At 33.6% G+C, this 16,425-nt stretch overlaps 1 protein-coding gene across 1 annotated transcript in view; it reads right to left on the bottom strand.

Moving 5' to 3' along the window:
* Window positions 1-2,042: 2,042 nt before the first annotated feature.
* INHBA (inhibin subunit beta A) overlaps window positions 2,043-16,425 on the bottom strand; it is an 18,492-nt gene continuing 4,109 nt past the window's right edge. Inside the window, exon 2 of the mRNA XM_081932216.1 lies at window positions 2,043-8,951. Within this exon, the coding sequence (XP_081788342.1) occupies window positions 8,086-8,951 (866 nt within the window). The 3' untranslated portion in view covers window positions 2,043-8,085. The remainder of the gene's footprint in view (window positions 8,952-16,425) is intronic.

Below are 16,425 nucleotides of genomic sequence, written 5' to 3'. Positions count from 1 at the left end.
GGAGAAAATTGACAGGAAAATGTGACCTATGGTTTCAGATTTCCAGGCATTTCTGACATCTCTTCCTAGAGATCTAGGAACTAATTCTGGCTCAAGACAAGACTGGTTATACTTTTACTCAAATGATCATGGTTTGGGCAGAAAACAAAGCCCATGCAATTTTCCCAAGCTGTTTAAGGCATGTTAAACTACTAATTAGCTGTGGTTTTATCTGCTTTGTTTCATGTATTATATTGCACTATATATGAATTTGTTATGGTTGTGAGCTTTTGCTTTTATTGATATTGCAAACCGATTTGAGAGGACAAGCAAGCAAAAGATTCAAAAAAAGCCTTTGAAGGGAAGAATAAGGTTTGTATTCAATCCTAGGGACCTCAATAATTTTCCCATCATCATTTTTCAACAAACCAACTAATTAGGGGCACTAGTATATAAGCATTTTGCATTTAACTTTTGGCTTCTAAAAGATGGCTAATGTATATAATATTTGCACTTTAGCTTAAAGCCCATATGTAAACACATTTTCAGATGTAGTGTTTTCTTTGATTAAAATATAAAGAGTTAAGGAACTGGGATAAGAAGCATATGAATGAATAGGTATGAAATGGTGCAGGATTAGAAATAGACTGGTTTATGTAGTTCTAGGGTTTATTAGGAATCTTTATAGAATTAGGAATATGAAGAAACAGAGATGGGAAGTCAGTGAAAAGTTGTAAATCTGTTTTCAATTATTCCATGGGGTAGAGATAAATTGGGGACTATTGTAAAATTTGTAAAGTACTGGCACTTATTATAGTTGTGTTTAGAAGGAATTTCAATAACAATGGGAGCCTGGAGTATGTGAAGTGTGTTTTCATTTCACGATTTCCATATTCTACCCTCCCACCTTACATATAATAATAAACTGGGCAAGAGGACATTATAGAAAGGACAATCTAACAAGTGCAGTAGAACTTTTTCTGTTCCTTTCCTAATAATTACATAAGAAAAGTGCTCAAAGTTTGTCCCTTACTTGATCCAACAACTTATTTAAAATTATACAAATTATAACCTATATTAATAATTATGAATGGAAAATCCACAACTTTGTTTTGTTCAACCACATTTCATGACAAACAAGGTTTAAAGAATTTCAAGAAAAAAGGCTTTTAGCAATACTTGAGATACCACTCTTCTTTGAGGTGCAGGCTAGAATTCTCATATAAACCCACTGGACATTAGAAATAATATATGTATAGGGGTTACAATTACTCTATTTAAATAAGAATCCACATATTTCTTAATAAATAGGATGAGTTAAGTTAAATAGGATGAGCTGAAATGTTTAAACTATGAATGTGGGACAAGGTGAAACAAAAAAATGGATTAATCTGCAAAAATCCACAAGGGATTACAGTAGTTCTCAGAAATCTGGAACTGAATCCCTACGCATTCAGTGATATTTAAGAATAAATTAGAATACTCTTTTAATAGTGATATGGCAGACAAGCAAAACCCAGATATATCTGTATCTGTTATATCTATAGAATTTTGCCATTGCAGATGTCCAAAACTTGGAGGAAAGTAAACTGAAGATTCAAAAAGAAGTTTTTGAAAACTCAAAAACTACAGTGAAATGGAAATGATTGCATTTTTTTCAAATGAACATCTAAATTAGTGGATAGATGAAAAAGAATCCAGTGAGGTTTTTCAAACATTTCCTCTCCTTTTAAATATTCAAGTATTTCCTTAATTTTTATGTTAGTTTATACTGTACATTAGTTGGACAATTCATGCTAAATGAAATTCCCTTTATTTATTCTACTTGTTGACTTGCTAACAATATGAAAAAGAAAAAGAAATTAAAATAAAGATAAATGTTGTTGTCCTAAACATCTTAAATATGCCAGCAATACCACAGTTTAATCATTTACATTACAAAGGTATGCATTTTATTTTTAAACATTTTTAACCTTTTTTATTGTGCCGCAAACATTTTCAGTGAAGCAAACAAAGCCTTGATCTAGTTTTGCTTGAAGAATATCTCATTTGGATCAAGATTTATTCCTCTTTTTTCATACAATAAAATGGAAATTTATTGGTCTGACAACGAGTACATGGATTATTTCAGTCAAACCAGTAAAAAGAAAAAGAAAATCAAATACAAATATGTATTTGTTTTCAAAAGATATCCTTTATTTATTTTATGAAACTATTGGAAGTTGATGAAAATTTCCTGCTAACTGTACAAAGTATAAATTGCATGCCTCCAGGTATAAAATATTGGACAGAATGCTATGAAATAAATAAATCCTAACACAAATAAGAACATATTAAACTGTTACTTCTTAAAACATACTGCAAAAATACCAGTTCATCTACATAATAAATATTAAGAAAACAATGACATGGTTGAAATGTACGCATATAAATTAACAATTTTAATTACATTAGCCGAATGGACATTGGTTAAAGCACTGCATGTAGTTCGCCAAAATGGTAACCCAATAATAACAATAAAACATTAACAACTCCAACAAAATGTTATAACCTCATGTGTATCCATGTACAGGTTGATTTATGTGTCTGCTTGTGTGTGTGAGTGTGTGTATTTTACACTGACATACACACAGGTATGCACTTAGACACACACTCAAGAAATAATATCCTTAGTTTAGAACTCTGTGGAATCTTGTGCTACCTGATATGAAAGGGACTTTCTCTCTAGCATCAAAAGAGAAAACATTAAGTGCTCTAAGTCTACAGCTTGGAGAAAAGATTAAGAGGGAAATATTTAAGAATCAGTCTCATACAGGTTATGGAAGCTGAGAAGGCTACCAAACTGTTATGATAGGTGTTTGAGGTTAGCTGCATTGTTTCTTACCAGCACTCTCTACATGCAGAACCAATTCCAAAGAGACAACTTTCGCAGATTCTAGATTCCACACACTGATAATTCTTGTTGGATTGGGATATGTATGTGTATTTATCATTTAAAAAGTTTAAATACAAAATTAAACAGTTGCAAATTAACAATGAAAAACACTGCATTAAAAAAATAAATAGCAAGATATATAGAATTGTAGATTACATTTGCTCAGGGAAATATGTCATTCATAAAAGTTTTAATTTGACTGTTTTATATTGATTAGTTATAAATTATAGAAGTTCAGTGTTAGTTTAGAATATCAGAAACTGACTTTATTACTTGTGGACTAGGGATTTAAAAAACTGAAATTGATTTTAAATAGAACATGTACCATTATAAATTTATAGCTACTGGGGTTAAGAATCCCTGGTTTACAGATTTTTGAGAGTATTACCAGCAAAAATATGTAACTAATAAGTTTCTATTGATTTTGAAATGGCATATTTGAATGAGCTCTGTGAGTGACAACCAGGTATAATTTAAATACTAATAATAGTATTTCAGTTTCAATTTAATTGATCGTGAGTTTAATACTGTAATGAATGAGCTGCTCTAGCATAGTCAAGATTCAGGTACCCTCCCTTTTTATTCTGAAAAATGATACAAAAAGTTATTTCCTTGAAATGTTTAATATTAAACTATAGCTGGTGAAAACCACACTTTTCATATTTAGCTCCTAAAATGCACAGGCAAGATGGAAAAAGGAACATGTGGTAGATTCCGCACCTTACGAAAGTCACAGGCCAATGTTTTATACCCTCATAACCCCTTGTTAAGTATAAGTATAATCTTTATTGTCATTGTACTTAAATACAACAAAATTGGTTAACATCTGGTATTGGTTTTTTTCTTAATAAAGATATCAAAAGAAAATGAGTGTCCTTTTTAAAAGATCTTAATCTTTTTTTTTACCTCAAAAATATTTTTGCCAAGGTAGCTGAGTCTTGAAAAACTAGTCAAATAGGATAGCAATTTCAATCCCTATTCTGAGGAAGCAATTCAACTTAATCTACTCTTTATGCTTTAAATAACTGTAAGTTAAAAAGCTATGACTGTAGAAGTTAAACAATAAGCAACTTCAAAATAAAGTATACATATATATGGATGCAATTGGAATGGGATAGACATACTTATTCATTAATTTATATACCTCCCACTCTTTCCAGTGTGTTTTTGTAAGTCACTTTTGTTAACTAGTTTTTCCCCACCTACTTGAAAAGTGTAGATAAATATATTAGAATTGATTGAAAGATCACAGAAGCATATATTTGAATAACAAACCAAGCTAAGATTTTAGGAAGGATGGATGGAGCAGTTGAATTCAATAAAAATAGAACTGGATTTCTGAAAATATCTTGTCAAAAAGATTAATATACACCTATTTTCGGCTAGCATGAAATCATCAGTGCTGTTGTCCATGCCAATAATGATAAGCATATGATTAATTAATAAAGGATCTGTTTATTACTATTGTATGTGATCCTATGGATGTTACTATAATTACTTCTTTAAAATAATTTCATTTCTAATTTCATTTATTTCACAATCATCCTGTGCTACAGGTTTTTCTGAAAGTCACTTGCTCAGGGTAAGATTAATACAAACCAATTATACTTTATATTTAGTAACCTCCCCATCTTCCCTTTCTAATTTTTCTTCATGTAAGAACCCTTCTATTATTCTGCTAACTTTTTATCTTTTTATCTTAAGGTAAAGTTGCCCTGAATTTAATTAGAACTTAATTAGAGTATGCATTTATAAGATTGTGCCTCATTCCTAGAGAGCTGGTGTCCTTCTAGCTGCTTACATGACTTAAACATCCTAGAATTTATTATGAAAGTCTGGTTTGTTCTGTGAGAAAATGTGGAGTTGTATCAGAAAAAGGAAATATTTGACTAAATATAGCTGCTTCAAGTGTCAAAACTTTAAAGTACAGATAACTTCTGCTTAACTTCACTTTTATACAGTTGGAATTTCTGATAAACATGGACACTCCATATGTAACTAATAGGTCAGAAAACATATATTCTACAGTTAATGAAGTGTTTCCAATTACATAACTTCAAGCACTATCCTTTTAAGATTTTGTTGTCTCCCAAAATCATTAGTGAATGTTCTTTTTTCTGCAAAGTATTACATAAGCAAATAATTTACTTACATTTTCTTTTTGTATTATTTGGAAGAACACCTGTGCATATTTTAAATATGAAATGTATTTTCTTTCTATAAAATTGATACATGGAAGTTTAAAAACCTCCATAAATGTATACCAGACTAGTTATGTTATAAATGCTATATATTGTAAATTAAATTTGATTTATCTGCAAGCAAATACTTTAATATTTATTGAATGAGGTAAAACATTTTCCCCTTTTATTTTCTGTCTTGTTGATACAGATATATAAATATTGGTGCTCAGACAAACTCATAACCTTGTCACAGTGCTTGAAGCAACTATCAATGCAACATAAAATTTCATGCTTAATATTTCATCATGGACTTTTCCTTATCAGCTAGGATTATCATTTTGATGCTTTATTAAAATTCATGAGAGAAAGGATTCATTTCTCTGGTTCATATTCCACCTTTTAAGAGATTTCATGAAGTCATGCTAGCCCATATCTTGACTTCATGATGTGAGATTCTCAACACATCCCTTCTTGACTACGACAATCAATATCACAAACTATTATTATTATTTGTGATTTTTCACCCAAGGAAGGGAGATTTGCAATGTCATCTTTTTCTAATTGCTTTTAGGTTTATATAATGGCAATGTATCAATTTTATATCTATAAAGTTCCATACATTGGATAACGTAGTTCTATACATTGGATTACAGCTAAAGTTCCATATTTTGGGTTACAGCTGCTGAAATTTTTCTGTCAGCACAAATGGATTCTATCTGTACAAAAAAGGAATGCATTTAAGTAGTACCAGATAGAGGGGAAATATGAATTCAAATTTCTAAGCAGATTCTATCCCAAACTGGTAATAGAAAACACTACTCTTAACAGAATTCTTTTACTTTCTCACATACCAGGTTTAATGTAAGTTTCCTGATGAATATACATCAGCATAAGTTTCTCTCTGCATTCATACAAAAATGTGCAACTCCACTTCATTCTGGATTTTTCACCCATTCTCTATTCAAACTTCTGCTATTTAGAGGCTTTTAATCATGCTGCCTGGGATTCTGGGATTTACAATTGCTAGATATCTGGACAAATATTCTGCATTGACCAAAATTGGTAATCTACAATGCCTGCTAATGGTGGCAGATTGATAAGGAGCATTTTATAAATTACTGACACATACATTTTGTATATTGGCAGGGCATGAAATAGTTTCTATTTGGAGAATAATACATTGACAAGACAATGAGCAAATTATTTGTCTGGCATTCTCCACCAATATATTTCCTCCAATATAATTCAGAAACTATGCAAGAGGACCAGGCAATACACAAGTATTCTTATTCATTTGTCTCTCTCTGCTTGTTTTTCACTTTCAAATGAACATATGTAATTACCAATATTCCTATCCACTGTCCATTAATTGCTACATAGATTGTAACTATTCAAGAGTTAGTGGGTTCCGCTGTCTTGAAGTTTCAATTTACCACTAAAGAAAGATGCAAGATCACATTGGTCTATGTTTATATTGGAGGTTTTATACACAGTGGTATAATTTTAAATAGGAGGGGGGAATAATACACTGTGCTTGGCACACAAACATTATTTTTAAGAGCATTAAAAGCCTAGCCTGAAATGCTTAAATTGTATATACACATACATAAACAAATATGGATTACACTTTTCTATTGTGTTGTTTTCCATTAATGCACAACTGCTGTACATATGAAGGATTCACAATTGCAGTAATCTAAAATTCAGTTTTTAATTCAAAATTCCATGGGCTTTATAAGTGAATAGCTAAATCTGGTGGTCAGATTCATCAAGAAATCATCTACCATAGTTTGAATACAACCAGTTTCACTAATGACCCTTAAATCAGATCCTAACCTATAGATAACATTTGTTTAAAAAAAATTGTTGAGGCTCACACAAACATCTTTGGTGTACCATTTTTAAGATATAAAATATTGTAATAAAAATAACTATTTTGTGTGCTGTAGCAGTTCTTATATAGCTCACAATAAGTGCAGCTTTCAACTCCCTTCCAACCCAACCAAATCCCTCCCCAAATTACTTGTTAAATAAAGGATAGAAGACAGGTTGAACATAGTTTGTAGTGCAAATAGTAAACAATATTTTCTTTAAAAAAACTTTTTTCTCATTTTTACAAAACGTAGAAATGTTGGCCCAGTAACTGGACAAACATATTCCTTTCAAGTATTTTTCATTGAAGAAAAAATTAAATGGTATTTCCATTATTATTTTTTAAGTCTGGGTTTTTCTTTCTTTCTCTCTGTCTCTCTGTCTCTCTCAGGTAAAGTTTCAAATGAACTTGGTTGCATAGTTCTAATGTCATAAGCACCTTTACAAAATGTAACTTTGTGTTTTCTTTCTTTTTCTTTCTTTCTTTTTCTTTTTTCTTTCTTTTCTCTTTCCTACTTTTTAAAAACCTTTTTGCAAAAATAGTGCAGAAAATAAAGGTGAATACACCTGCATTAATTGTCCCCTTTATGAGCACACACACACACACACACCACACACACACACATACATGTGCTTTTTGAAGGTGTTTGCCATAAGAAATCTCCACAATCACATATGTGCACACTCATTGTGTCCTTGGTAAATTCTTGGGAATAAAAGTGCCAGTGAATGTAGTTTTCATACACATGGCTTTTATAGAATTTTAATAACATTTTGGATTTAACAGGCAAATTGCTTTATTTTAGCTATGCTGTTATCAAGGCTTGAATGCATAGGTAACATTGGGTAGGGAAAGATATCTCCCCTTGTTGCTAAGTGTGGAATACCATGCAATAAAATATGGAGCATATAGATTGCATTGCCTTGATGCCCTAGAAATAATGTTGTTCTTCTTTCTTCTGTTTGTCTCTAATTTAAGTACTGGATGCTATTATGTTGAAAATGTAACTGTTTTGTTGACTATTTGGTCTTTCCTGTTATATTTTATTTCAAATTATTGTCTTGACATTTTTAAAAAGACTGTCCCAAAGTGTTGATATGCAAAATGCACACAACCTATGAGCACCCACATTCTTCTACAATCATATTCTGGATGTCCTTTTTAATTATATTTTGCCCATCATCATAGTAAAGCATAGACATTGGTCGTAGTTTGGTAGGAACACAGCATGACTTGAGGCTGGAGAAAGGACTGTGGCCTCTCATGCGGTAATGGTTGATAACAGTAGAGTGGAAAGAGAGTGTGGAACTAGATGTGCCTGCAATATGACTAGGACAATCACCTTCACAGTAATTGGCGTGGTAGCCTTGTGGGGCAATGATCCAGTCATTCCAACCAATGTCTTTGAAGCTAACAAAGAAGTGCTTCTTGCAGCAAATGTTGACTTTTCCATCACACTCAAGGCCTCGCCTTCGCCGTCTATGGTGCCGATCTTCTGAATTCCTGGCCAGCATCATTAGGAAAGGCCTATGTGATTGCTCTTTTTGCTCTTCTCCTGTGCTTTCATTACCTTCCTCAGCTTCTCCCCGTTTTTTCCTCTTTCCCATCAACACCAGGCTGGCTCCTGTTTCTTGACACTTGTCACAAGTAACCCGCACATCAAGGGAATTCTTTCCCTGATCCAAGAGACCCTGAACACTTTTGGAAACTGGGAAAATGTGCCAGGTACTTTTACGAGTGTCAACTGTTTTTTCAGAAATGAGAATTTCACTTTTTCCTCCCTTTCGTCCACTTTCCTCTTCCACAAGTTGAGAGCTGTGCTTAAGCAGTTTCTGCTGTTGATGCAGTCGAATGGTCACTTTTGTTCTGGTACGATTACCTTTAGATACTTTGAGGAAAAGCCACACATCAGCTTGAGCCACTACTGACAATTCACTGCCTTCTTTAGAAATTTCAAAATGCAGCATTTTTCTGGCAGAACCTACAATATCAATAAAGGAAGGAAGGAAGGAAAAAAATCACTTAATAACAAGAAAACAATTTTTAACAAAAAAAAAAGAGAAAAGTAGCAAAGCATTGGCTTTAAACTATAGATTTTATTTTCTTTCAGCCTATCATTGGCAACTGATAATAGATCTGTTGTGGCCTAGAATAAAATTCCCTGCCTAAAAGTTTATGTAGCATCCTCCCTTATTTACCCCCCTCCCCAATTTGAGTATTTATTTCAAAGTTGACAAAACAAGACTATCCCACATGCTTTAAACCAGAATTGAATATTTATGGTGGTGGTATTATTACTATTGTATTATTATTTATTGTATTATTATTTTCCTGTCACGTCTTGTAAAATGATTCAATCTAAAGATTAGGATGAAAGAAAGTAGGTAGGTAGGTAGGTAGGTAGGTAGGTAGGTAGGTAGGTAGGTAGGTAGGTAGGTAGGTAAAGCATTTATGTCTAGCATAGCATTCTTTTTGCCATGAATCCAAAGGGATATCTCCCTCTCCCTCCCTCTCCCTCTCTCTCTCTCTCTCTCTCTCTCTCTCTCTCTCTCTCTCTCTCTCTCTCTCACACACACACACACACACACACACACACACACACCTAGCTACTGTATATATCTATCTTTGTCCTAGATATCTGGAATGTCCTCCCTTCTTCATATTGCAAGCAAAAAAAGAACTGAGCAAAGACATAGCTTTTCACGCATATAGTAAACTGAGCTTAAACCGTTATGTTCTAATACAGGGTTGTTGGAGTAGATTTAAGTGACATCCACAACATATGATTACAAAAGTATCTTCAGCAAAGCCATCTTCACTGAGATAACAGTGTTTTTATATGGCTTCTTTAGTTAATCAAATTCAACTTTGGTTTCTATTGACTCAAATATATTAACAAAACTTGTTATTACAGCAAATAGTTTCAGATTATTGAAATTTTTCCATAGGAGGGCAAGAGGTCAATCATAATCTGAGTGTAATGTATACACATACACTGCATTTCCTTTTAATATATTTTTGCAAAATCTTTGAATTACAATTAAAATGAATTACTAAGCTTTGAGATATGGTAGTTGATTTTTCTGGAAGACCAAAATTATCCAGAAATACTTGTAAAAATTGTGCTTTGATGGTTATAATTGCTTTCAAAATAAAATGTTATTTCATACAAAATTCAACACAGCACTATCTTGACCTCATGATAAAGTTTTATCATTTAGACCTAAAGTACTTTTTCTAGTGTTATAACACAGATATGCCATTGACATCCTTAAAATGGAGATGTGGTAGAAAATTTTCTTGAACTTTTGAAGAAATATCATGCATTGATCTGGTCCTTCATTATTCCAGTATACTTTTTTTGCTACTAATTATCTTGCAATTATTATTATTTTGATTTAGTCAATTTGTATTTAACTTGACGAATTATTTCCTGGAATTGCTATCTTTGTCCCATTATTTCTGTTGTAAGTCTGTGTAAAGCTACTGATTACACTTAAATGTCTCAGAGAACTTACTTCCCTTACTAAAAAGCAGGATAAGGTCCTTTTTAAAAAATGCAATAACTTGCATTGCTTTCTACAGCAATGCAATTATATCCTTTCATTTTCTGAAAGTCAATCTGTCATCAGATGTATTAATTGCAAAAGATTTGTATGACTTTTAAGGAGTACAGTACATGTAAATTTAAACTCTGATTCAAAAAATTATTTAAGCACAGAAGTGTTGGACTGTAAAGTGAAATTTATTTCCACTATTTCAGTGAAAGAAATGTATATGCAAATGATCAGCATTAATGTCCACATTGTATTAGAAAAGAGGATTGAAGCTGCTAATTTGCATTCACATAACTGGGCATTTTTAATTTTATGGTTGAATGGCACTGCTTACCACATCAACACATAAATAAAACTGGACTGAAATTTCACAGTATGTTTTGCAAATCAAAACCAGATTGCAGAGGACAGAGGCAATGAAGAAATGATTGCTGTGTCATTGTGACACTAACTCTTCCCCTTTGTGTTTTGATGTATGTAAGAAGCAGAACTTCCAGTGCAACACTGCAATATTTTTTCACTACTTTAGTTAGATTTTAGAGATATCTCTGGACAGCACTGCCTCATTTGAAACAAAATAAAATCCTCCCTTAATTCAGGGCACTACTTATCCAACAGTAGCTTTGCTATGAAAACATTGTATTTTTAAACAAGAGGGGATTTTTTAAAAACAAAATGTATAAATGTCAGTCAGGAAAATGTGTTTTAATACTTAATCTGGCAGGAATTGCAAATTATCTCATAATAAAAATTAATACAATATTACAATAATATATAGTAAACACATAAATACAGTTAGATTATGTCATGAACTTGATAGAATGTCAACATTTTTCCTTTAGATTAGACTGATGTAAACAATCAAATAGAGAGGTATCTTTCCATTTCAGTCTGTATCTGATTGGCTAAAGGAGGAAAATAGATTTAACACCTGGAGTTAACATAGCAGCTGTACAATGAAAGCAAAACAAAATATACACTAAGAATTGAATTAGCATCTAATCTTGTCTTATTTGTATTACTATCTTTCTAATCCTAACAGAGTAAAACAATTGCATTATCATGTTAAACCTGCTTATTGTGTCACTTCTATATGGCTATGAAAAACATACAAATTAAATTCTTACAAATTGTAAGAATTTATATTCAGTATTCATGATGGAAAATGCACTTTGACATGAATAAAATTCTGAAGAAAATTTGAATTCTCTTCTGTTGAAGGACCTGAAGGATCATGATAGGGGAGAGATTGTTATCAAGAAAGTCCATCAATATAGTTGCTAAGTATCAACACCAATTTGACAGTATACTGAAAGACTGGAGAAATTGTTATCAAGGAGCTAATTTAAAGTGCTGGACTAGAAGTGAGGAGACCAAGATTCTAGTTTAGCCTCAAGCATGAAGCCAGTTGTGTGATCTTGGATCAGCCACTTCCTCTTAGTCTTAAATTTGCATCAGGGTTTAGGACAAAGCAGCTAATAAAAAACAGCTTGTTATAGATTCACAGTAAGAACTAGTTGAACATAGTGCCAAAACAAGCACATACTGTTGTGATGTACAACAAGCACTATAAAACACAACAATACAAGAGCTAGGCTTTATCATTATGGATCTGGATATATGAATAATTTCTTAGAATCACAGATAAATTGGAAGAGCAGATGCAGAGGCAATTTTCCAATGAGAAAAAACAGCTTCTTCAAAGTGTATTTGAGAATAGAAACAGAAATAGTCCTTTTGTTTCTTTTCCTTTTTCCTGTACTTTTTAATTTTCCCCCATTCCTTTCTCTTTCTCTAAGTTTAGTTTTACAATTGCAATTAAAATTCTGAATAAACATTATTTACAAACAAACAAAAAAGAAATCATTCATATTTTCCAGCATGATTTTTTGCTTAATAAAAAATTGAAATTTCTGTAACAGGCAAATTATTTAAAAATTAAGACTATTTAATATGTTTTAAAATATTACAAGAGTTAACAAATTATGAAATTTATTTTCTAGGAAACATTATACTTCCTGCTGACATGGTGGAAATTATGCTTGATATCCTTAACATGTATGTGTTGCTTATCCTTGAATCCATCGGAACCTAATTGTAAGTAAACAAGCTTCTATTGCACATATATTAAGTCTATTAAAGGAGTAGCAATTTAGTATAAAAGAGATGTCATTTAATTTTTCTATTATTCACTGCTACTTTGTTTTTAAACTGTTCTGTTTTGTGGCATAAGTGAATTATTTTATTTTCTATACTGCAAACTTGATTGATTTATACTAGCATGTCTTTTGGGCATGTTTAGATATAAATGCAAATGTGATTAAAAAGTTTCCTATTTTAAAGCCCCCTTTCCCTTTCTGTAAGAAAATAAATAATGTCTGATTAATTTGTTGCAATATAAAAGTAGATACTGATCATTTAGGATATCCCTATCTCTGGTAGTGGCATTTAGGAGCTGCACTGTATAATTTATTCCTTAAACTTTCACTGAGGTTCCTATGCAGAGATCCCATGTACACACATACTTCTCTCAATGGAAAGCATATATTATCCAATATCAGGAAAAGGTTTTGACCTTACCTTGCTTCAGTGGTTGGATTCAAAAAATTTTTACTACCAGTTCTGTGGGTGTGGCTTTGGAGGCGTGGGTTTGTGGGTGCGGGAGGAGAAGGATACTGCAAAATCCCCATTCTCTCCCCACCCCACTAACCTGCTTTCCAGCTCCGTTCTCCAGGGCAGGGCAACAAAAGATCGGCTGGGAGGCAGTGGAGGCAGGGCCAGCCTTTTTGCCGGTTCTTCAAACTATTCAAAATGTCGCTACTGGTTCTCCAGAACCAGTCAGAACTAGCTGAATACCACCTCTGGCCTACTTATGTCTCTAAATGTACATCTAAATATTTTTCCCTAAATCTTGAGGCCTGAGAGATAAATTAAAATCATTCACTCATGTAGGAAAAGGCAAGTAGGTTTCCATTCACTTGGCTTAGTAGAAAACTTTTTTATTAACATAATTGTGCCTGAATTCCAAACCATCCCAACATTCTTATGAAGTACCATTTGTCATTATGCACATTTTATGTGGTGACAATTAGTGTTATATCTTCCTTCTGATATTGTTTTGAATATCTTTCTAATGTGAATTGCTACATTTTTCTATATTTTGAGTGCCAATAGTCTTGGATCTCTATACAAGAAGAAACGTAATTCAATCAATATCCACCAAAACAATATCAATATGAATTTTTCTAAGAAGACAGTTAGTAAAGGAAATATACATGTGGATTCAGGCAATTTATAGCATATTAACATACCATTTGTCATTTCATACAGGCTTGTGGGAAATACAATGCAGCCAGAAGCATGAGATGTCCAACTGGCACTTAAACACCTTACTTCTCCCTGCTATGTCTTAAAAAGTTTAACTGACAAATAACAATGTGAATAACAAGCACAATTCTATTAGCAGACACAGATACTCAGCCTGAAACCTATTTATTGATCACAGTTACTATTTTTGAAAAGTGATTGCATAATACTCATCTTCCTTACTTTACATATTTTCTCAAATCCTGAAATATTTGACAAGATTTTTTTAAAATTTTCCTAGTCAGACTGCCTAAGAATTATCCTCATGTGTTCTTGCCTGTGAAGGAGAAGCATACCCTAAGGCCCCTGTTGCTGTACATTTTAAACAAAACAGCACAGAAATTAAATATATAAGAATACAAATTAAATATGTTCAATTGGGAACACTGCATAATATCATTAATTTACAGCAAAACTAATTACTGTACCAGCCAGTCTTAGATTACTTACCAATGAGGTCAGTTACACTTAAAATCATTTATTTGGTAAGAACCATATTTAAATCTCATTGTCTTAGGTACAAAATAGGAAGTGTTTAATGCATGGAAGTGTTCCTTCCATTTGCAAAGAAGTGGTGAATTCAAGGACAGCCTTGATTTTTTTTCCAAATTTTTGTTTTCTTGTGAAAGTCTCCCAACCTCTTGAGTAGATGATGTACTAGGACACTTCAAGCAGCAAGGGAATCAATGGAAAATATTTCATAATGATGTGATTATATTATAGGTCTTTGGCTGATTACATAGATAAATCCCCAAAGTTTTGATGTAAGATCTGAGGGAATAGAATAGCAAGTGAGGATGTTTCATTGACCCTGGATATTCAATCAATTTGGAAAGTTGATACAAATTGACTGAATCATTGTAATGGTTGAATAAAATCTATAATTTGATTTTAATATTTGAAATGATTTAGTTGAAGTATAACAAGTGGACCAAGTTGAATAGATTTGGATTGAGCTGAACCATTACAATGCATATATTTGTGACTAGAAATGAGTAAAGTCCATCCATTACTCTGATTCACTGAACATCCAAAATCCATCTGAATCACATCCAGATTCATTTGGAACTTTAAATGAAAAAATTCTCAAAAAATTTTTGGTCAAACTTTCTATCAGCCTGGATTTCTTGCTTTGAGGCCTGGATTTCTTGTTTTGCCTTGTTTTGAGGCAAGCTGCAGCAGTGATGCTCTAACTCATTTTATCTAATTTCCTATCCTTCCCATTTTGTTGGAAAAGCTAAACTGAAAATGTTCAGAGAAGTAGCAAGAGATCTAGTTTCAGAACTTAATACTTCTTCAGGGTTACAGGACATATCCTGATACATGTCACAAACTGAAAATTAATATAGACAAAATGTAAGTCAGGACATGTTTTGTTTTGTTTCGTTTTATTGGATTTATATGCTGCCCTTCTCCCAAAGGACTCAGAGGGGCGTATAGCATTAAAAAATACATATTACAAAAGTTAAAAGGAAATTAGAAACAATCCCAAAAACAAATCCAATTAATATAACACTAACATTTTAAAAATTAGATAAAATTAACGGGCCAGGCCAGCTTGCTGGAAAAGCCAACCTTTTAGGGCGCGTCGGAAGGACCAGAGGTCGGGGATTATGTGAAGCTCCGGAGGCAGCTCATTCCAGAAGGAAGGAGCTCCCACAGAGAAGGGTCTCCCCTTGGGGGTTGCTAGCCAACACTGTCTGGCCGACGGCACCCTGAGGAGGCCAACTCTGTGGGATCGCACTGGACGGTGGGAGGCTACTGGTGGCAGTACGTGGTCTCACAGGTACCCTGGGCCTAAGCCATGGAGCACTTTAAAGGTCATAATTAGTACCTTGAATTGCACCCGGAAAACAACCAGCAACCAGTGCAGGCCACCTAAAAGGGTGTAACATGGGAGCACCTAGGTACCCCCATGATAACCCACGTGGCTGCATTCTGGACCAGCTGAAGCCTCCTGGTGCTCTTCAAGGGCAGTCCAGACAAGAAAGAATGAGGGCATGAGTGACTGTGCATAGAGCATCCTGATCCAGAAAGGGGCGCAACTGACGTACCAGGCAAACCTGGTAAAAAGCCCCCCTGGTCACGGCTGTCAGATGTTCTTCTAAACTAAGCCGCGTGTCCAGGAGGACTCCCAGATTGCGGGCCCTCTCTGAGGGGATTAAAATTTCTCCCCCTATCATCAAAGATGGAACAAGATGCACAAATCGGGATGACGGAAACCACAGCCACTCAGTCTTGGAGGGATTGAGCTTGAGCCTGTTCCTCCCCATCCAGATCCACACAGCCTCCAGGCATTGGGACATCACATTGAGGGCATCGTTTCGGTGGTTTGGGGTAGAGATGAAAAGTTAGTTATCATCAGCATATTGATGATACTGTATCCCAAAACCATGGATGAGCTCGCCCAGCGGTTTCATATATATATGTTGAACAGGAGGGGTGAGAGAACCGACCCCTGGGGCATCCCACAAGTGATGCACCTCGGGATCGATCCCTGCCCTCCAGTCAACACGAACTGCAACCAATCCG

This window comes from Natrix helvetica (assembly GCF_964273705.1).
Source record: "Natrix helvetica genome assembly, chromosome: Z".
Classification (NCBI taxonomy): Eukaryota; Metazoa; Chordata; class Lepidosauria; order Squamata; family Natricidae; genus Natrix; species Natrix helvetica.
Note: the sequence above shows the minus strand (reverse complement) of the source record. Positions and strands in the feature narration are given on the sequence as shown.